The 23,749-nt window shown below is 33.0% G+C and overlaps 1 protein-coding gene across 1 annotated transcript in view; it reads left to right on the forward strand.

The window, feature by feature from the left end:
* The window catches only part of LOC124534931 (steroid receptor seven-up, isoforms B/C), a gene marked incomplete at its 5' end in the record, with an annotated part of 84,648 nt that overhangs the window by 12,375 nt on the left and 48,524 nt on the right, over positions 1 to 23,749 (forward strand). The window contains 2 exons of the mRNA XM_047110973.1: positions 159 to 308; positions 19,140 to 19,685. Coding sequence (XP_046966929.1) covers positions 159 to 308; positions 19,140 to 19,685 — 696 coding nt within the window. The remainder of the gene's footprint in view (positions 1 to 158; positions 309 to 19,139; positions 19,686 to 23,749) is intronic.

The raw sequence follows: 23,749 nt of genomic DNA on the forward strand, positions 1-23,749 counted from the left end.
AGAGAACTTCACTTGAGTCATTTTTTAATGATAATAATACTGAAATGCAAATAATCATTTTTATTTGGTTTCATGTTACCTACATATGCATGTTTTTGTCGTATTTTATTTGTTTGAGTTAATTAGTATTGTGTTTAACAGTTATATCTGCTCCGCAGGCTGCAAATCATTTTTCAAGAGATCAGTGAGAAGAAATCTGACGTACTCCTGTAGGGGGAATAGGAATTGTCCCATCGACCAACACCATAGAAACCAATGCCAATATTGCCGACTGAGGAAATGTCTCAAAATGGGCATGAGGAGGGAAGGTGAGTTATAACATTTGATTAAAATACTACTTAGATAAATTATCAAGAAATAATGATACATTGCTTAGTTCTTATTAAAATCATTACTTAATGATATCGATTTATTTTGAATATTCTTTTACGATATATTAAAAGTAATTCATGCCTATATTGAGACATTTAATGTTGTAAATATAGTATTTTTATCATAATATTTAACTATGTAAGCACTATGTAACTTTGAATTTTACGACGTACACTACGAACACGACGCGATTCTAGTCATAACAAGTTTAATTGCTTCTTAAAAGTTTAATATTATTTTTGTGACGGCTTAAATTATGTCAGTCGCTACTATGTTGGTAGCAAGTATGTTTACATATCCTTCGATGAGACACGAGTGGCTCAGTGGTTAGGAAAGGAGAATTGAATTTGCGTTGTTGTAAACTCAATTTAAAATAACATATCGATCTTTATATTAGTTCGACGAGAAACGAAATAATACATGGTTAGTTATGAAGTGCCTTTAAGAATTAGCAGATAGATTAGATAATAAACAAATCCCGTTGTTGTAGTTATTAATTATTATTATTATTAATAATATTATAAATGTGAAAGTAAGTCTGGCTGTCAGTCTTTCACGACCAAGTCGTTGAACTGAATTTTATGACATTTAGTACGAAGCAAACTTAAGCTCCAAGAAAGGACTGGCTACTTTTTGGCCTAATACATGACAATAATAACCTAAAACGCAAGCAAAGCCGCGGTTGAATATTAGTAATGATATAAAAATACGTACATTTCTAATTCAATATGATAAAGCACATTCCATAAAAAAAAATCTATCTCCGTAATTTGTTTCGTTCTATGAATAATTATTTTTTGCTAAATCATTAAATTTTGACACGTCGTTCTCAATTAGTGTTTACAGCTCAAATCTAATTTCCAGCCTCTTTAGTGCATATTTTACACAAAAAGCCATATTTAAAGGTACATTGATTGTCACAAGTGTAATTAGTTAAATCATTAATCTTATACAACCATTAGTCCGACTGGTCAAGGGCGTTATTCTAAATAACTGTTGACGATCGACTAAGAGCGGCTTGAACTCTTAGGATAGTCATCCACGAGATTCGAGGAGCTAAGCGTTTTTTTTTTTTTTATAAACGTAAAATCCTGTTCAATTTGAAATCATTATATTCTAGATCACACTTCAACATATATAATACCAGTAGTCGCCCTCGGCTTTATTCGCTGTATAGTGTGTTGGTTGTCATGTATCGGGCAAAAAAGTAACCTAAGTCCTTACTTGGACTTCAAATTTGCTTCTTAGCAAATTTTATCGCATTCGGTTCAGCGGTTTGTTCGTGAAGTGTGACAGACAGACAGACAGAGATTATATTAACAACTGTGTGTTATTTCCAATTAAATAAATTTTCCAGCGTTTAATAATAATAAACTTCAAATATCTTATAAGGTAAAGTACGTATTGTAACGAAAATCTATAACGTAATGATTATATTCATCATTCAGCTCATCTGATGGCCGGTCACCCTTAAAGGTTATCATTAAATTGGATTTAATACGCTGTTATTGTTTTATAGACAAGCCATTGATTAATAGTATTAATGACTAAGTTTTATTAATCTCGTCAAGATTGGGAGTAGATACAAATTAAATTTCTTAGATGATAGGATTAGGAGTTATTATGTTCTAATGCATTGTTAATGTAAATTAATGATAAAAACGAATTAATCGGCAAGAAATAATGATATACACTAGATTTTAAGTGTTAATCAAATTAAACTTTAATGATTTTAACATTGAGCTTAATTTCGAAATAATTGTTATAATGCCTTCGGTTTTGTGTTTGATAATTTAAATTAGTGGGCGATTTTGTTCGCTTAAACTTTGATTACGAGGATCAAGTTTTCTGTCTAACCTTGAAATCCTTTCATTTCTTGGGTCAAAATATCCAATATACAAAATTATAATAGTTCCAACCTAGTAGAGATGAAAAAATATAGAAGAATATTTATAAAATAAAATTCTGTGACTAAAATAATTAGGAAAATTTAATATAAACTTTTGTTTGGCGCCATTTTAGAAAAACAATAATATTCTACTGGATTATGCCAGCGAGATGTCGTTTGAAATAAATATTACTTATTACTATTGGGTAAATATATAAATCAGTTCAAGCAAGAGATAAAAGCAAGAAGACTTGTATAGTCTGTATTCATTATCCTGAGAGGAAGTTGACCGTAATATGAACACGACCCCCGCTGTTCTTTGGATTAATCAATATTACACTGTGTCTCGTTTGGCGTTTTATTTTGACATATCTAATATAGGATTACTAATTTTTATACTATCAGACTATCATACAGCATATATACATGTAATCATCGCGGAATTTGTTATATTTTCTAAATTTTAAATACAGAATTACATACGAAATATAATGGATCAAAACCAAATTAAAAATGTCCACGCTTATTTAAATAAGTTCATAATTTTGAATTTCAAATCAACAGTAAAATGTTTATAAAGTGTATCTCCGTCGTGTTACCGTACTATTTATAATGTCGGCCGTAAAGGAAGGTCCGCTGAGGGCAAGTTAGGTTCATAACACCGCCGCCCGCCGGGTCACTGATTACCACACCTGCTCACAGCTCACGATCTTAACACACAACTATTATACGATTTTTTGGATTCAGATTTTAATACTTTTGCTTTTTAGGAATTAAAAAAAAAAACAAATATCAAAATGACATTAATACGGTTTAATATATTTGTAATATATATTTGGAAAATTATTTTTAATGATGGCATGGAATGCATACTTTTTCAAAATTCGAATTATAAAAGTTCGCTCCTCGACTGAAGCATTAAATAAATCTAATCAAGAAAATACTCGTAAGTCGTATCGTTGTTGTTCATGCCCAACACCTTTGCTTTGCTTCATTAGCATCCCTTCCTCAGATAATGTTGGTCGCATACCGGAAAGGACGAGTAACCCGCTGCTCTCAATCCAACCCTTGAGCACCCCATAACATCTCAACCCTCACCTCATATTTTGTCCAACAAACGATTTGTTTGCTGTCAACAAACAATGGAAAGGTGCAAAAGGTCCACTTTTTTATTCGAGATTAACTGTTTATTATAAAGGAAAAGAGCGTGCGGCTTTGTTATTGCATAATCGTCTTAGACATCAATATTAAAGATCTGGTTGAGATAAAATCGTCGTCTCCTTTGTGACTTTTTTTCTCTCGTGTGGTAGTGTTTTCTAAAACGTTTTAGCGGTTGAAAGGGATTGAGGAAGCGCTACTAAACTCTTTGATGATCTGTTACAGATATGTTTTTGTCCATTGGTCATTCTTATAACAGCAATGTGCTATGATATTTGGCTTATCTCCTCTGTTCATCGTGTTCAGGCTTTAAACAATAGGACAGTTTTAACACTTTTTTAACTAACGTGTTCAGTTTTTTTTTTACTTTAAATTTTGATTCAACTGGTTAAATGATTTCGTTTATATGTTCTGTCCCTTGATTAATGAGATACATTAAAAACCGGTTTATTAATAAATGCATAAATTGAAGCTGTAAAAAATCCCTGCTCTGGTCGTCACTTATGACATTAACAAAGGATACCTTTTGTTTCGCTCGCATCAATCACTGACTTCATTGTTTGGTATGTCTTAATAAGTTTTTGTTCTGGACCGGTCATTTAGAAAGATTTTTGCTATCATGATACCTCGAAAAGGGGAGTTCGTTTGTGATCATCAATGGAATTTGATTTTAATGAACATTCAAAATTCGCTTGATTAGTTTATAAGTTATCTTCGAATTTATATATGAAGTTAGGGGTTTTATATTATTCTAATTAAAACAGATATCTTCTAACTGCTAAAATAACATGTTAACCTCAAAGATATAAGCTGATATTTTTTGGTATTCTCATTATATTCAATCAATCCTTGCGTGAAATCCGTCATATGTTTAACGGAAACCATGAACAATACTATCTTTGTAAAGCCCACAAGACATGTCAAAAACATCATGCGTTCTAAGCTATTCCCAGGGGCTGCAAATTATGGCAATGTTTGCTTCGGTTATTATTTTTTCAATGGCAAAACGCCTTGCATACGCCTATTGTGAACAAAGAGTATGTCAAAAGGATCAAAGTTGCGTTTTGAGGAGGGTGTCAATTTGCGTCTTGAACCAGGTGTGGTCATTGTTGATCAACTGACCGTAAGTTGGGTCTGTTTGCATTAGGCTAGCCTAGTGGGCAAACAGTACCGTGAGAATAATTTAGGCCGTGACATTGGTCAACTATTGACTGACCAAACTGATAGCACATATCATTGTCTTCGTTGATTAATTTTTACGACTTAATCGTCAAAATAATCAGTGCTTAGAATAACGAGAACGTCTCGAGGCGGTAAACGCACTTTGCTGCGTCACAGTCGGAAGATATTATCGTTGTGAGCATAATAACTGTGACATGTTTCGTACGACGCTCCAGGGCCGCTCGTAATGGTCCACATTCTGGGAAAACTGAGACTTACTATCCGCGTCTGACATTAAGATACCATCGAAAGTTACGTGCCGACGCGTTCCCACGGCCACATCGCGAAAACCCCTAACATTAATCAGTAGACAACCCTTGCCGGACATCGGTCAAGAGTTACATCGAACCGAAAACATTAATTAAAAACGAAGAAAATAATAGACCGGTTCCGATACCTTACGGTCAAACCGTCTGACCCCTAGAACCTGCCGATACTGGTTCCGGGCGTCGTAAGCTAATTATGTTTCCGCACATTTTGTACGACGATTTGCATGTGAATTTGGGGACGAACTACAATAGGAGCAGTGCTAATCTTCGCTGAAAGGTCTGATCCGGTCGTCGGCAGGTAACCCTCACATGAATGTAAATAAACTGTTAGATATTTGATAGTTCCATATTATAAACATTGAATATAAAATGAAAGCCCAATAAGTATAATGTTTCACGTAATAACGCTCTAAAGACTTGCTGCAGCCTTATATTTAAAATTGAAGTTTATTGCCCATAATTTACCGTTCTTACCGAAGTAGCTTTATTAGTTTAAAATGTATTTAAATCAGGTAATTTGAATTTTTTAAAGGCGATCTTTTAGCGAGTCGTTTTAGTGTTAGCGTTAATAAGAACAAAACAAAAACAATACGTCCATTATGACATCCAGTAAAACTGAGACGAAATCCAATTCTGGCACCTCGTAAAAACCAGAGCGAAATGGCATCAGAAAACGAAGCAAAGTGTAAAATCATTTGTGTCGGATTAAAAAAGGAGCTAGTGAACGAGCGTGAGATATACACCACTATCAATCACTTCGTGATTTATATCCGTGGGGATGATATATCGAGGTGCGGACTCCGGCCGGTAAAAGTATTCGATAATTAACTTTTAAATTTTGACGGACGCCTTCATCTCTGGTTGGATTAACGAAATAAACCATTCACATAATGTTAGTCGCGAATCTGTCACAGATAAAAGTCAAGTCAACGAATCAGAAGAGATTTAGGAAGTGTTAGATATACTTTTTCGTATACAAACTCTTTCGAGAAAATGCCATAATGCTGTTAGTTGGTGTTACATCTGCACGCTTGCGCAAAACCCGTTGTCTGGTATGCGGATGTCTTTAATTCATTTATACAACAATCAGCTTTTATTTTATATTATATAATACAACTTCCTATTTCTTCTGAATTATTATAAAGGTACTGAAATTAATAACAATTGATTACTCCGTTTTGTATCAAAATGAGCCGAGTTCCTTAATCGAAAATAGCAATGCGAGTCTTCTGACGTTTCCACCATTCATCACAGGGAACGCAACGAGACATTATATAGCACGTCAAAATATTCACCTACAGGGGGTTACCTCAATTGCCGTTCCACTTGCCACGGCGGGAATCGAAGGTGGACCCCCGCTGCGCAGGCGGCGTGCGCCTAACGAACTAAAGAGGTGATTTATTAGAGCGGCCTCGACTCTCAGAATCTAATGCCTTCACGACGTGTGATGTTCACTCGGATTTCTCCCTTGATTTGATTATGATTAGATTTTATTGCCTGTTCTAATATTTGTTACGGGAATACTATTTGTAATACACTCATATAAACATTTACCAATAATGGTCCGAATTCTGAACATCGGATAGCAAGTCGTTAATTTGTACCGTTTAACGTTTACAACTAATGTTTTAATTTTAACATTAAGTGCTCCGAGATCTTAGGTAATTGGAACTATTTAATTTGATGTTAGATCGTAGGATTAGTAAACATTTATGATAGAATTTCCTGTAGGTGAAATTTTCTCAGGCTCGACCGCTTCGAGAGCGTATAATCTCGAATTCTTGAGCGGGTAATGCACAGTTCGTATGTATATTGGTTACTACGTTAGTAGTCCCAACAAACCTGTTCATCTGGTCGTGCCCTCTGTACCGTGCTTTACTATAAATTATATTTGTATACAGCCTTATAGTTTCACTTTACATTTTAAACTCATCGTTTCGATTCTGATAAGCCATAATTTGAAAGTCTTTTCCGCTTTAAGATCAGCTTAAGCGGTATTTTTCTAAACTCGCCGTCAAAATAGATATCGGTTTGAAGTTAACATATCAAACGCATATATTACTGGTCGATATCTCCGTAATAGTCACTAAATTACTGATTTACGATCGTATAATTATACTTTAGTCAAAATTATATCAAATTATTCGATGAATTGATTTCGTCTTCCTCGAAGATTACGAAAGTCGCATTGACAGTTCGTATTAAATGATAATCGCGTTGTAAATTAAATGAGAAGCGAGTGTCGCTTGTAATTCATCTAGCGTCCATATCTACATGTCAGGCCGTCTACGTCCATCATTACGTGAATCATCGTCCGCGCCGGTATCGTGCGGGAGAATTTCGTGAGGTCACAGTTTAGTATAGCGGTTTAGGCGCCCTCCGGTCGTTTGTCTGAAGAGATCGCTACTATTGGGTATATTTAAGGTGAGAGCGGGACAGCGAGCGCTCTCTGTCTAACACCGACCGTTTCGTGACCCCGCAGCTAATCACATATCTGCAAGCGTATTATGATTATCGCAAGCTTCGCTTCTCATACGTTGTTGTGGTCAGTGACTCGTTGCATGCTGCCTTTATTTCACATCGAGATTATTGCACGATTTTCATATTGATATGAGTTTAAATTGCAAGAATCTCCTCCTCTCCCGTGTTATCTATCTCCCCGCTCGTCGGCCGTTGATGAGCAAATTCTTCATTCAATTTACAAGCAATAAATCGAGCTCGCCTTAAACTTATTTATTGTCTTCGAGAGCTTAATTAATATTTATGTCATTAGTCACATTGATGAGTGTAACGAAACGGTTTTACCTGTAGCCGACCCTGACATAAATCTTCTACGACGTTTAATAAGTTGATAATTACTTCGGCCGAGTGGAGCTAATGCCGGGCAGGAATGCGCCGTGGCACGCGCTTCCCAATCGCTTTATTATACAAATGTTTAGCATATTTTCTACGAATTTTATATCATTCGATAAATTTAATTACACGATCTGGTACTGTTCCGATGTCTTCCGTGTCCGGTTTCGTCACTAATAGCGATTTAGATATGCAGCACGATGTGGGCGGTTCTGTTTACTTATCATATTTGCTTTCTATATTCGAATTGATTGTTTGCTTGGATTCCGTTTTAAATTAACAAATCGACATTAGAAGGAGACTTATCGGTACAACACTGGCTATCGATATTCAAATCGTCTGCGCCATTAGTCAACGCTTCTCCGAATTTCGAATCGACACTTTCTAGAGACACCAGCGGATCTCTAATCTTCGTATTAGGGCCTATATTTCTCCTTGTCGTAAGACCCGGGAATTTTGTAATGATATCAAAACACAACCGTTATGGTAACAAAAGGTGGATGGTGTACCATTTGTCGATGTTATGTCGCTGTTGGGACACACTTAGTCGCGTGCTGGGTCCGTTTGAAAAATTACTGACATAAATAACGGATTATCAACTCGTATCGAGACGTAACAAGATAGCAGGCAACAGCTAAAATAAATAGATTAACGGTACATCATGTATGTACGTGTTTTTATTAAAACCAGTGGATAGGTACCAGTTATATACAGACATACAATCAAAAAATGCACCTAGTAATGAAGCAATCAAATTGAAAAAAACACACTTAATTTAAGTAGTCCATGTATATTTTATAAACCCTTTTGATACTTTATTCTACGATACATTAAATATGAAACTACTAAATGTAGATAATTTCGAAATAATAAAAAGAAGATGAAATGGCGTTAATCATACACGAATAAATTCAAGATATGACTTTTTCATGAGTAACAAAAAAATACATAATTTATGTTACATTTATGTTACAATATAAAGCTTCATACAGATAAGAGATAATACAAAACAATCTATATGACTATTATAAATGTGAAAGTAACTCTGTCTGTCTGTCTGTATTTCACGACCAAACTGCCGAACGAAATTTGATGAAATTTGGCATGAAGCAAACTTGAGCCCTAAGAAAGGACATAGGCAACTTTTTTGTCTAACATATGATAACCAACCTCAAAAACGACGACGACACGGGCAACAACTAGTATTTATACATGTATAGATAATAATAAAACATCACCCAGTCAATTTCCACGTTAACAGTGATGTATGTTCCGAACACACATACATCTTACGTTTCTTGTAACGTAAGTAACGACTTGATAGGTAGAAACGTGTGTCATCGTTAATGGTTGAATTTATTACTAGTATTTTTTTGTTCCCTTACGCCTATGGCGCTGTGAAGTCTTCATTAAGCTCTTAATACATTTCCAAACGATTGTTCTCGATTACGGATGTATCGTGTTTTCTTATTCGTTTATTTAAACTTAAGTTTTTTTTATATGTCCAATTAGAGACCCCAGCTTCGCAATACTAATACTAAATATTCTAAAGATTTATTTATGACGTCACAGTAGAAACATCTAAAATTATCAGTGTTTCTTTACTATATTGACCGTGTATTATATACAAAAATTCCTCTCGAATCACTCTATCTATAAAAAAAATCGCATCAAAATCCGTTGCGTATTTTTAAAAATCTACGCATACATAGTGTACAGATAGCGGTAAGCGACTTTGTGTTATACTATGTTATGATTACCGCTCTAAGATACGTACTTAATACTTCTAAAATGTTCTCGGTATAATCTACATTCTAAATCACTTGCGTAGTGCCCATGATTTTGTGTTTGACGTGATGTTACCTTGATATATTCATAATTCAAGATAAAAAGTCGCGTTTATATGATACATTTACTACATAATATGATGATATTGACCGTAGTCGGGTTTTACGCATATGAATATATCTCTACAGGATGGGACAAAATCAATCCGTAGTAAGAAAATAAAAATTGTTAATGATGTAATAAAATAAAAAACAAAAAGGCTTGGTATTCGAATTAATTTTTTTATCAGATATATTAATTTTTTTGGAAACGACTCTCGTACCATTGATGATATTAAGATATGATACTGATTCCACGGAAGTGCCCACAACAAAAATCAAAATATACTTTAATCAAACAGGCTTTTACAAGCACTTTTAAATCGTCATTTAACAACTATCTTAAGTAAACCTACCACAGGTTCGGAAAGTAGATTCTACCGAGAAGAACCGGCTAGAAACTCAGTAGTTAAAGACAATTATATATTTAGATAATATACACATATTGTACGTTTTTTACTGATCCACAAATCTGACTGACTGACTGACACGTTAAATCAACGAAGTAGATGCTATTGGAGTCCCTTCAACGCTTGTGCAATATGAAATCAATTTATGTACATTATATAAAATTTAACGACTATGCATATTTCTGTGTAATCGCTGGAATGCATAAGTAAAGCTTATAGAACATTTTAATTATCTCGTTCAAATCACCTGTACGTTTTAATAACAAATTGAATGATACTCTTTTATTGTGTGGAAAATAACCATTTAAATAAATAACTTAAATTTAACTTAAGTATATTTAGGATAATTTAAAGTAATTTAGGTTTCTTAATTAATTAACTCGGTACCTTAACCTAACTTTAATTCCTAACTTAAGTTATTCTTATATAACAATATACGATATACAACCCACATACAAGTACCTACTTTAACTATATTATAAACTAAGTATTGAAAGAATACTATCTTATATATACTACTCAATCAACCTGTAAATGTCCTTCAGCTGAATTAAGACCTCGTCTCCGTTTGAGGAGGAAGATAGGAGCTTAGCCTTATAGATATATATTTATATAAAAGAGTAACTACTGAGTTTCTTGCCGGTTCTTCTCGGTGGAATCTACTTTCCGAACCGGTGGTAGCTTTACTTAATTGTTAAATGACGATTCAAAAGTGCTTGAAAAAGCCCACTTGAATATAGCATATTTTGATTTTGATTTTTATTTTTATTAAGAATCTTAAACACAAATTACATGAAAACAAAATACCCAGATTATGAACGCACGATTTTATATCGTTAATCAAATATTATTATGTCATAATTAAGACGTAACAATAAAGTTTAACTAATATCATAGAACAGCATTGACACATTTTCAGATAATAAACTTTAAGATCTGAGACCTAGATAAATATCCTTGTAAATCCTTCCTAATAATTACAGTGAATAAGATTTATTAGCCGTTTACTTCACTACCGACTTGTAGTCGAACGTTAATGCTGCGACGTTTTATATACTTGTATGTGCGTCTATCAACACATATAAACTGCGAGAATATACTAGAAAGACTTTAAAAAATTGAGCCCTCCATTCGAGCAGTTGTTAAGAAGTGTAACAGGTATATAGGTCCTTTCAATGGCAGTACAAATGAATATATATAACGGAGAGCTGACAAGATTGTTTGGTTAATACTTCGACGTACACATTCACGGAATAATACAACAAAACTATAGCGTGATTCGTATACTGATTTGTTACAATATTTTATAAGCGACACCATCCGTCATATCCTCTTTTTTCTACCAGCTGACATTTCTTTTTTGTCTAAAATGATTCTCACTGGCCAGAATCAAATCTTTAAACTAAGTGAATTCAATCAAAGTATTTGATTACATCGTGCTGCGACATATCTAAATCTTAAACCTTAGTAATATATTGTATTAATTATGTATTTGTAAGAAAATTCGGTAAAGTTAATATCGGAACTTAGGAAGTATATAAGTTTTTAAGTAGGTTGAGCTAGAACATCGTATGGAATATGAGCGAAAGGTTTGTTTATCTCTTACTTCCTCTGCTATTGAAATTACAACGTGTATATTCTTTTGAAGAGAAGGTTTAGAGCTCATTTTACCCCACTGCTTATGTTTCAGTTTTGATTGAAATTGGACATATGCAGTTTTGGATAATTTTCATCGCACGAAATGAACTATAAACAAAAATTAAACATACATATTATGAAAATTCAGTAAATACCCCATTAAATTTAGATTTGAAAGAATCACGTCGAAAGTACTTTACGAAATAATTTATGATTTATTTGACCGCTTTGTATCCGAGTTTGACTTTAAAATAAGTGAAGATTTCTAATCTCCGTATTCATATTTGTGCTAATTTATTCAAATCAACATCACGGTATTGTTTACGTAAGATACTTTTTGTTTGTTAAAATAAATTACGCAAACTGCTATTTGTTGCTGCGACATCCGATGTGTCAAATTTGTTTTACACTAGTGCCATCTATTGTAAAATTTTATATTAATACAAAATTACATAGAGCTGTGATGGGCCAGTGGTTAGAACGCGTGCATCTTAACCGATAATTGCGGGTTCAAACCCAGGCAAGCACCACTATATATATGTGCATAATTTGTGTTTATAATCGCATTGGAACAGCATGGTGGAATATGTTCCAAACCCTCTCCTTAATTGAAGAGGATGCCTTATGCCAGCAGTGGGAAATTTACAGGCTGTTACTTTACTTTTTACTACAAAATTACGCGAATCTCTCAAATATTTAATTTTATACAGATGCATCGAAGATTGGCTTGTTTAGTTGACGTTGATTGTTCTATAATACTAACCTTTTTGATAATACACATGTAGGTCAGTACATTTAGTGATATAACAAGATATTTTAGTAAACATATAATAAAAATCACGTGAGCCTCTATTAATGTACTATATACTATATACATATATATAGCAAATTGAATAAAGACTGGTGGATTACATAGATTCTTACCTAAGTTATTTACTTGATTCTAAGTTATATGCAGCGCAGTTTTATATTTTCATTTTACTAACCGAAGTATCAATGATATTTAAAGTCGGCTTCAAAACCTTAAACAATTTAAATTTCATTTTATATCATCATTATAAAATTTTAAATATCCTTAGTATTTATATTATAAAGAGGTTATATCACATTCCGATTTTGAATTTTTTTCACTAATAGACAGCTACATTATTCCTGAGTGTAGGGTTTGCATTATTTAAAAAATGATATAATTCTCTATGTTAATAAAGTGCATCCGTGTGAAGACGAGCGGGTCTCTACATATATATATACTATAAGTATATTCGTTACCAATATATGAATTAGCTTGTAATACTTAGTGCATTATTGAAAATTATTTAGGTTGGCAACATTTTAATAAAATCTTTTGATATAAAATCCAAATGAGTTATTTTGAATTTTTAAGTTATGTATTTGTTTTGTTTTTAAATCTGATTTTTTACCATCAAAGCAATGATGAACTATTTTTACATTCTTTAGCATAAAAAATAACTATAATTGTGTAATAATAATAATGATGATGACCAGTATTCTCGTTGAATGCTGTTTCGCAAAGAGGGTACAGTCGCGGTACAACCTGTTGGTTGTTTTATTTGCAAGTTTTTATGTCACGTAGAAACCAAGTAAGAGATCGAACTTTTTCCAGAAAGATCGCCTCTCCCCCGACACATTTTCTATTTAAAAAAAAAACAGCAGCTAAGCCGCACCTTAAAAAACAGTTATCTAATTAATGGTCTACTTATATAATTACTCTATTACAAATTTACAATCCATTTGATGATTACATAAATTATTTTAAAGGAAAAGAATTCAAAAATTCATTTCTTAAATAACTTTTAATACAGATGACTATTTACAATTGAATACTTTCAATTGGCTGAGGATACAGTATCCACAGTCCATAAATTCCAGTATCTATAGGCAATGCATTTGCGCAACAAATTATTAAAAAAAAGAAAAAAAACATTTCATTTTCAGCTTTTAACATAAAGTTTTAAAATTAATAATTGACTACCATTTTGTTAGCCAATCTACCTATAACTGAGCTTTAATGAGCAATGACAAATATCTCAATTGAATTATCATTATAAACGCTGGGTGTCAATTGAACAGCTAAGCCTTTTGTTTCCGACATTACTGCGGCATCGACAGATCTCAGAAATGACACGACAGATAGTTTCCTCTAGTAAATCTGTGTCAAGAGCGTTGACGCCCTTGATAATTTTAAACCTTATTATCAAAACATAAAATACATTTTCCCTTAGCTGAGAAAAAAATAAATAAAATATATCACTATTAGTACGTGGAGAGAATGGAACAAAATTGTTGATTTTGGATGAAAATTCTATTCGAATTTCGCACTTGTGTCTATAATCTTAAGAGTGCTTAGGATGTAATCTTGGCGGCTACAAAATTGTACACAAATGGATAGTTAGGATCGTTCTCCACGTATATAGGTTAACCGTGCCTGGATTTAGAAACAGTTTAGCAATTTTATAGTCGTATGAATTTAAAAATTAACATTACTATCTAAACAAACAAAATAGTTTTTATTCAGGTTGGTTCTAATAATCAAATATTTCTATATCAATTTCAAAAGTAAAACTAACATCAGTTGGGAATTTAGATTCTATCAGTATAGCAAGAAACTCCATGTAGTTTTTTAAATGACGATTCATAAGTGCATGTAAAATCCTGCTTGAATAAAATATATTTTGATTTTATTTACGTCTCTATTGCATAGATTATGTATGAAAAGTACAGATTATTCATTAAATTACATAAAACGGTTTACAAGCTATCTTAATTCCAAAAAAAAATCTAAAGAAATGAGGCAAAAAAATCCTTCGCACCCTGAGTCATACATTATTTTAGTAATCTCTATATTTGTGTCATTGTGTCTTTGAAATAATGTAGTCCGCGTTTATATTTCTAAAATGCAAAGTGACCAAATGCTGATGGCATAGTTAATAACATACAATATATAATGTAACTAACTGGAATCCAATCTTGTTATAAAAATATCAACATAATTTATAATATAAAACGCGTTAATTTCATTTAATCCGACGAGATATGCGCGGGCGCCGCTTAATATGAAATGGTGTTAAAGAGGACAGCCTGATGCAAATTATCGTTAATGGACCTACCTGTTAACCGTATGGGTAGCCATACCAATAACTTATATTAATATTTATTTTATTATTTATGTATGCACAGCCTACTTTGTTATTTGTATGTTATTTATACGATGATCATTTTTAACTTCGTAGTAAAGCAAAGGAAGAGAATAAGAAATATTGAAAAATAATAATAATAAAAATGATTGATTAATTATTCTTTCAACAAATAAGTTTTCAACTTAATATTATTATTTTAAAATCAAATCAAAATCATTAAATGAAAAGACATATCGTTATAAATGAAATTCGATGCATAATTCGTACCTAAATGTGAAATAATAATCGATTTGTCCGAACTCGGCCATCAATTTAAGATAGTGACATTCCTTCAAAACCCAATATACTTGTACCTTGACCGTACCTTTTGAGTGAGCCAGTGTAACTACAGACACAAAGGACATAACATCTTAGTTCTAAAGGTTGGTGACGCATTGCCGAAGAAAGGAATAGTTAATGATTCTTACAGCACCATTGTCTATGGGTGGCGTTGACCACTTACCTTGTGGTGCTCGTCCGCCAACCAAAAGCATAAAAAACAAATATATATATATTTTAAAACAGAGTAAAGGATATTATTCGTATACAATATTGATTATCCGTCTCACTCTTACGTTGAATAGACAATTGACAGATCGCCCAATTCATGTCAAGCGAAGCACCAAAGATGTATCGGCAGATAGCGTAATGACGCGCCATTAGGCGAGGTGTCGACGCACCGTGGGAGTGAGGCGTCCTACTTCGCTCTGAAACCGACTAATCATGCCAGCAATTACTCTAATTCAGACGGAATTACCTATGTAACACTTTAATTGAATTGTTGATGTAACAATTCGTGAACGATACCTCGATGATTTCTGTGTACGAAATCGAACGTAAAATTATATTGACGATAATTATTATTATCGATGAATTTATATTCTTTTTAAAACGTAAAAATAGCCAGTAATGAGTAATATAATTCCATTAAATGAACACTGAAATGTTTCAAATGACCTAATGTCATTGTCTTTCAAAGTTATTTGTAGTACACGAATTATTTTCCGAGTGTTAATACATTAACATGTGTAGTTTTTTTTTTTTACAAAAGATAAAAATGTAACAAAACGACCGAGAAGCATGTAATAAAAAGAACTTGCTTCGTTCTTTTATTTTTTATCTGTCAAACGAAAAAAAGGTAAGCGCGTGCGCGAGCATTCGCGCCGGCGCGGGCTCGCTCTCCCGCCAAAAAACGTGCACGGTCCGAATACTCGACGAGCTTGGCATTTTTGTAACAACATTTTTGTCGGTATGCACCATGACCGAAATTGACGCATTTCAGAACGAGCATGGCCTAAAATACATACTTAAATATTTCACAATCTAATTCAAGTTCAATGTAACAATGACTTATGTGCATTGAAAATTAATATTACTTATACTTTTTTCATACTGTAATGTCATAGTCACACATTTGATTCAAAGCAAATTTGTAAAAAGAGATTAGGGCAAGTTATTTTAAAAATACTACACATAAAATATGATAATTGTTTTTATAACATCATAAGCTTTTAATTGCATATTTCTAGACAATAAAAATAGTTTATGGTATTATATAGTTGAGAGGTATTATAAATACTATATAAAGAATAAAAATCAAATACTTACCGTTTTCCACCTGTTAATTCTTGGAATTTATAATCGTGACAGAGTGGCATTGATTTATAACGCCTTAACTGGCCTACGCGGTGGCGTCACGGTGTTTACCCGCAAAAACCATAGACAATATGAATGGGAAGAATCCAAAAATGTAAAAAGGTTAACGTCCTCGAGTTTTTACTAATAGGTATAATTTCTGCTTGCTTAACAACAAGTATTGATGACCATTATAAATAATTATTGATTAATATACATATATAAAAACTATCTATTCAAAATTACACCAAAGGCAACGGAAACATGACAAACAATGAACGCAACTAAATTGACATAACGACAGATTAATCATATCATTATTATAAAATAAAAGCAACCTTTTCGTTAGACGTAAATTAACACTGATCTATGAGTTTATAATCTGTGCCTTGATAATACTCGTCTAGTTCAACAACTTAGCTATTACGAGTTACAAGAAATCGATTACCTTACTATAAAATACGATCGATAAAATTATAAAACCACAAGTCTTAAAATAGATTAAATAAAATAATTTTAATGTTGCTATTAAATAATATCATATTTATATTTTATCTGTTTAATCTGCATATTGTCTTATAAATAAAACAATTAAAAAAATATTAAATAAGTTAGCATTTATAGACGAAAACCTTGACCAAAAAAAGAAAATTTAATATGAATTCATTTTAACTTTAGTGAACCTTTATTTATTGAGAAAATTAAATATTTTATAAAAAATTGGAGCTTGTTCATTTAAAAACATTTAATATACAACTCGAGCAATTACACTTTTTATCCTGTGTACAGATATATAAAAAAAGCGTGTTTGTCTTAAGCCAAAGCGATTTAAAATACATTATAAAGATGTTGGTCAAACAAATTACAGATGCTACAAACACGAGATCTATTGAAATTACAATTTAAATATATTTTGTAATAATTTCGCTTTCATAAAACTGTACACATTATTACAAGAAATATTTTTAGTAATAACATATATTGTTACCATATCAAAAAATTGTTCGACGTAATTCAAAATTAAAAAAAAAAACTTCAAAAATAAAACCCACCGTTAATTCTTTAAATAATATACACAAAACAAATATATTATCTGTGGTACAGTAATGAAACTAAAACAAGATCCAATCTTATCAAGAATCATAACCATCCATGTACATAAAACAATGATATAGTTAGCATTGGTACATTATGAACGGAAACAAAATATTTATCACAACGACTTTGACCAATCGGAACGCTCTGCGCGAGATAGCTTATCTTAGAACTCTAATGGCATGCCTGCTGTATGCGCCATATTGTAACCATGTTAGTCAATAAACTCGCATAAGCGGTCGATTCAATTAAAGATTATTACAGATGTATCTTACTCACCAATTAAGATTTAAGTATTGGTGCCATAATTGCTCCAGAAACTACGACTTTCATACTTTCTCTTATAATTTAAACTGAAGTACAAAACGCAAATAATAGTCGTTACAGTAATAAATCAAAGTAACTTCTTCAATTTCCATGTATTCCGAAAACATAATATATCTACCACTTATGAGTATTCAATACATTTAAAATCGACGAATTTATTGATACTCGAATATATTTGTGTGGTACTATATCAGTTTTTATGCTATTAAGAATACTTTAGTCTCAAATGTCTCAACTTTATTTTAATCGTCCCAATTTGATGGTGACATATAATATGGAACACGTCATTAATTCCCTAAGCCATAAGAAACCCATCGATTGTACACTGACTCACTCATAGTCAAAACTGTTATACGGCAATACAAATTAATGCTATTAGCTGGTGGAATAACTGTTGGGTGAAATATAGCCAATTATTCTACTATTAGAAAACCTATCAAGAAGCAACATTCTTCTTACACTGATGACAACAGCGCGTAAAGCCGAATTCGAACGTACATACGGCATTTTATAGTTGAATAAAGTTGTATACTCTATGTGGAATGGCATTTCTGAGTGTGATTGTCACTTTAATTACCCATAGCTCAACATCTCTCGTGGTAGCGACATAGGAAGCAATATTAATTTACGCGCTCACCGACTGTTGTTAGTGTGGTCATAAACGCCATTACGAGCACGGTATAACGACGTTGTACCAACATGCTAATTGTGATTCGCGTTCAAATGACTTTAACTCTAAGAATGGGCTTCCATATTTGAATTTAAAATGGTCTCGCTTCTCGCGAAAACTGCCACTAGTCTTGTAATGGCGGCAAATGTTTTTACATTTACCTACTCAAGAAACTGCTGTTTTTCCTTTGGTTACGTTTAGTTTTCGTCAATGGACTGTTTAACAAAATAAATTCAAGATATTGGTAAACGTTTAAATAGATTTCTTGTGTCGATTGTATATTTAAGGTTGGACGGTCGAATGGGAATAGATTATTTCGGAATTTACATTAAAACAATAGACTTTGTTGTAACATCTACCTAGCGACATGAATTATGTAAACCGCCGTACTCTAGACATGACTGTGATTTCACAAACAATCCTTCATTTTTATTATATTGTGTTCAAGTTTTATTTACTAAGATATTATTTTTACTTGTAATATTGTCATAATAGTTCAATTATTTTTCCTTTGTTTCAGCTGTTCAAAGAGGCCGAGTGCCGCCAACGCAGCCCGCCGGCCTCGCCCTCCCTGGCCAATTCGCCCTCGCGAATGGCGATCCAGCGGCCGGCCTCAACAGCCATCCCTACCTCTCCTCGTATATCTCCCTCCTACTCAGAGCAGAACCTTATCCCACGTCGAGATACGGCCAGTGCGTCCAACCCACTAATGTCATGGGAATAGACAATATCTGCGAATTAGCAGCAAGATTACTCTTCTCCGCCGTCGAATGGGCGAGAAATATACCTTTCTTCCCCGAACTGCAAGTGACGGACCAAGTCGCACTTTTACGGCTCGTTTGGTCCGAATTATTCGTCCTAAACGCATCTCAGTGTTCAATGCCTCTACACGTGGCGCCATTACTCGCCGCTGCCGGTCTCCATGCATCACCGATGGCAGCTGACCGGGTGGTGGCGTTCATGGACCATATAAGAATCTTCCAAGAACAGGTGGAGAAGTTAAAAGCTCTCCACGTGGACTCAGCGGAGTACTCCTGTCTGAAGGCCATCGTACTCTTCACGACAGGTAAAATTTTGGACAGTTTATTTGGGGAGGCAAGGTTGCTGCTGTACAGGGTTGCTGGTGCGGGAGCTGCTGTAACAAATTACACTGAACTTTTTTCACTTGTGAGAACTCATTTGGACGCATACGCTGAGGCGTCAAGAGTTCAGCAGCCCCCAGCACCACCACCTCCCTCAGCCGCTTCCTCTGGATATTATTCTACTTTGGACACATCGCTCGGTGTCAACTCCTCACTATCTTACGGCAGCTTTTTGTCCCCTTCACGATTGCCGCCCAGTTACACGAGCAGCCCGCGAATACCTGAGGCTGGTGCCTCGTTTAAATTATATGACGGTGGAAGTGGCAAGGTGTACAAAACGGATCAGGGGGGTTGATGTCGAGCGATGACTTTTGCGGGATATAATTGAGGTGTCGGGTGGCGCCGCTTGCGTTTGCACTTGACGTTTGTCGGATTTCGGTACTTGCTCCGTGGCAAGGTTTTATGATATTGTAGGACGTTTTTATTGTAAAATGGGATAATAACTCACGCTCCTCGGTCAGAGGCGGGAAAGGAGTGGGGAGTTTGCGACTTATTGTTCTCGTAGGTGGCTGGATAAATTGTGATACACCTACTTAAATACACATGTAAATTTATAAATATGAAAAAAAATTATGAATTAGTCAGTAATAGTTTGTTAGACGGACGTCAGATCGCGTGCCGTTTTAGTTTTTAATAATTTATTTCATGTAAATAGTTTAATTTATTTATTTATTAATAATACACGCGAAATTTTTTAACCTAAAATTCATTTCGTTTTAATTTTTGTCCCCAAAAATATTTATAACCTTTTAAGTTTTTTTTTTTAATTTAAATATTATTGAATAAGACGCTTACTCAAAATAAACCTAATCAATGATTTTTTTATTCAATATAACTTTTTTTATTAGGTTTTATTTGTAACTATCGAGAGAGGTATAAATGGTAGAGCTACCTAGATTTTCACTTTTACGTGATCAGCTCTTTCCTTGACGCAACTTAGCTTGTAAACTTTCTTACCATAATAAATATAGTGATTACACAATCGATTTAAAACATCTTCCGAAACCAGTACTGAGTTATAGTAGTATTGAATACAAAAAATTGATTTGAAACATCTTTGTACATGTGAGGATAATAATTGCAGACGTGTTCTGTGACGCGTTATGAGAATATGTGACTGTGAATATATATGTATTTGTTTTATATATTTATTGACATTTATAAATTACTTATTAAACTATAATTTAAGTATTAATTACATATTACAAAATTACATATAATATAATAATTATTTTTATTTATTTTAAAAGAACTTTCAGTAATATAATACGTAATTAGATTACGTATTATTTGTATGTAGCATGCATACAAATATAATTATCTAAATTTATAACCCTATCTTGTATTGTACTAAGGTAACACAAAAGAGGTTTCACGCATTATTACTTACTTTACTAATATCCAAAACACATAAGTACAAATTTGTAACTTGTAACAACATATATACTATAATAAAGATAAAAGTTTATCTGTCTGGCTGTCGCTATTTGGCAAATTTGGCAGCCATTAAACTTGAACTCCAAAAAAAGGTCAGAAAAGCCAGGAAAGACTACTTTTTTGCCTGACACATGACAACCAGCCGACGAAAAACGCGACCTAAGCCGCGGACGACTACTAGTAGTATTATAAAGTAACAATTTAAACAAATACGGAACTGAATAGTTCTTATCTCGTTCACATAGACGTCAGTTTGTCGCGCGATTATCGTACGTTCGTCGCCTGACGGCTTCCGACAGACACACCCTTATACGTCACAACGGCAACAAACTTACTCGCTGTTAAGGTGCGTTTACACCGACGGTAAAAATTTCTCAATTGAGTGATAATAATTGTCGATTATGACGTGACAAAATATCAAGACTACACGGCAATGACAACAAGTATCAATTTGAAAATTTTCAACAATAGTATATGTATGTAATATTATAAGCCAGCGACACGCCCCGATTTCGGCGACGGTTGCTTATAACACTCTTCATCATCATTACATTGTATAAAACAAACGTCACTTACGCCTACGATGTCTGTCCCTATGTATGCTTAAATATTTAAAAATATGCAACGCATTTTGATGCGGTTTTTTTTTCTAGATAGAGTGATTTGAGAGGCAGGTTTTTGTATATAATACACAAACAATATACTAATCAACTACTGAAAACTTTAAATGTTTCTAATGTGATGTCATAAATGAACAAATCCTGTAGAATATATAGTATCAGTTTTGCACCAATGAAAAGCCAGGGCGGGTTTCTAGTATCATAAGGAAAAGTGGATAAAAATGAAGAGCGTATTTATTATTCTATTTTCAAAATCAAGGTTAAGTCTTTAAATTTTCATAAATTCTGAGAGCGTTGAAATGTTTGCCCAAAATTTTATATATGACATTTGTTCGTTAAACGACGGTGTTTTAAAGAAAATTAAATAAATGCATTATTTCACAAGTAACAATATAATGAATCCTAAATAATTGAACAGAAACAGTTATGACTAATAATCTTTTTGCCGTTCCTATCATCAAAGTTGATTAATGGACTTCCGAAATAATCACTCGGAAACAATTTGATAGACTTTTTTTTGTTTTGCGTTGCATTTTAAATACTATTTGAATATTTGATGTGTCAAAATTTACATCTAATTCATTGCCAGTTAAAAAATTTAGCTTAGCGATCGTCAGTATATACATTCCAATAATTCATATTGATTTTTCCATAATGTTTTCAATATATGTGGTAAATGAAATGAATTAAAACAATAAAAAAACTGCAAGCTTAGAAAGATATTTTCGTATAAACTATAATATTCTCTCAGTAAAAGAGTATATATTTCTTAAGGATTTTCTCCTCCGTTCTTTGCCTTTTACTGATAATATAGATAAAAACGGTACCGCTTAATTTAATATATGTTATACCGTATAATCATTGACTTCCTAACTTATGCAATATTATGCTGACTTTTTTTATGTCAGGTGTGATTGTAAAGTAAACTCTTTTGCGTTCTTAAATACTCTAAACATTTAAGTCGTAAATATCGTACTGACTCATTTAAAAAAGAATTAGTATGATTTTAACGATACATATTCGATCTCCTAATTTATGTAATAGAACCTCTTTTGTATAAAGTAAAGGAGACAAGTGCTGTTTTAAAACGCATTACACTCCTATTCGGTTTCTATAATACAAGAAGCTCGTTGTATATTTTAAAACGAATGACCAGTTTAAGAAGATCTCCCATTGGACTCAGTAATCAGCTATGTAATATATAGGCAACTAATTGTCACCTACCGTTTGACGTTTTAAGGATCATAAGTAATGACCTTCCTAGGCATCCCAACTTGCACCATACCAAATTCTATCAAACGGTTTCAGTTGTTTTGTTGTAAAAGACCAACAGACAGACAAACAAACATAGATTATTTAGAATGTTACATCATTAAACAGTTCCAAAATAGAAAATTATTAGTCAAAGGATACTTTGTGACGCACTATTTTTATCCTATATGTTAACAAGGGGTGGTAATATCTTCCAGAGTCTGGCAACACTTCAGGGGACATGAATATGTAACGGCAATAAATGTTTAAACGTCTAACTTTCACCGCCATCTCGCTGTATAATGGGAAATAGTTATTTTACAGCGGGCAAGCGTAAATTGATTGTTAATACGTAATATAAGTTAAGCTCGACCCTTGAGAATTAACATTAAAAACTACAGTACAAACCACGAACGCACCTCTAATGGGCAATGACCTCTATAGAATACTTACATGTCTCAGAATATTTGTTTTTCTTAAACTTCCTAAAATTAACTTCAAATTGGATTAATAGTTCTTAAAAATGTTCCAAAGACCAGACTACCTCGTATAACTAACAAACTTAGCTTTATAATGTAAATAAAGATAAATACACTATAAATTACCTACGAAGACGAAACGTCACATGTTATTAGTGTTTATTAATATAATTTAACGTTTCTAATATTTAAATATGTTAA

Source organism: Vanessa cardui, chromosome 13 (assembly GCF_905220365.1).
Source record: "Vanessa cardui chromosome 13, ilVanCard2.1, whole genome shotgun sequence".
Taxonomy (NCBI): domain Eukaryota; kingdom Metazoa; phylum Arthropoda; class Insecta; order Lepidoptera; family Nymphalidae; genus Vanessa; species Vanessa cardui.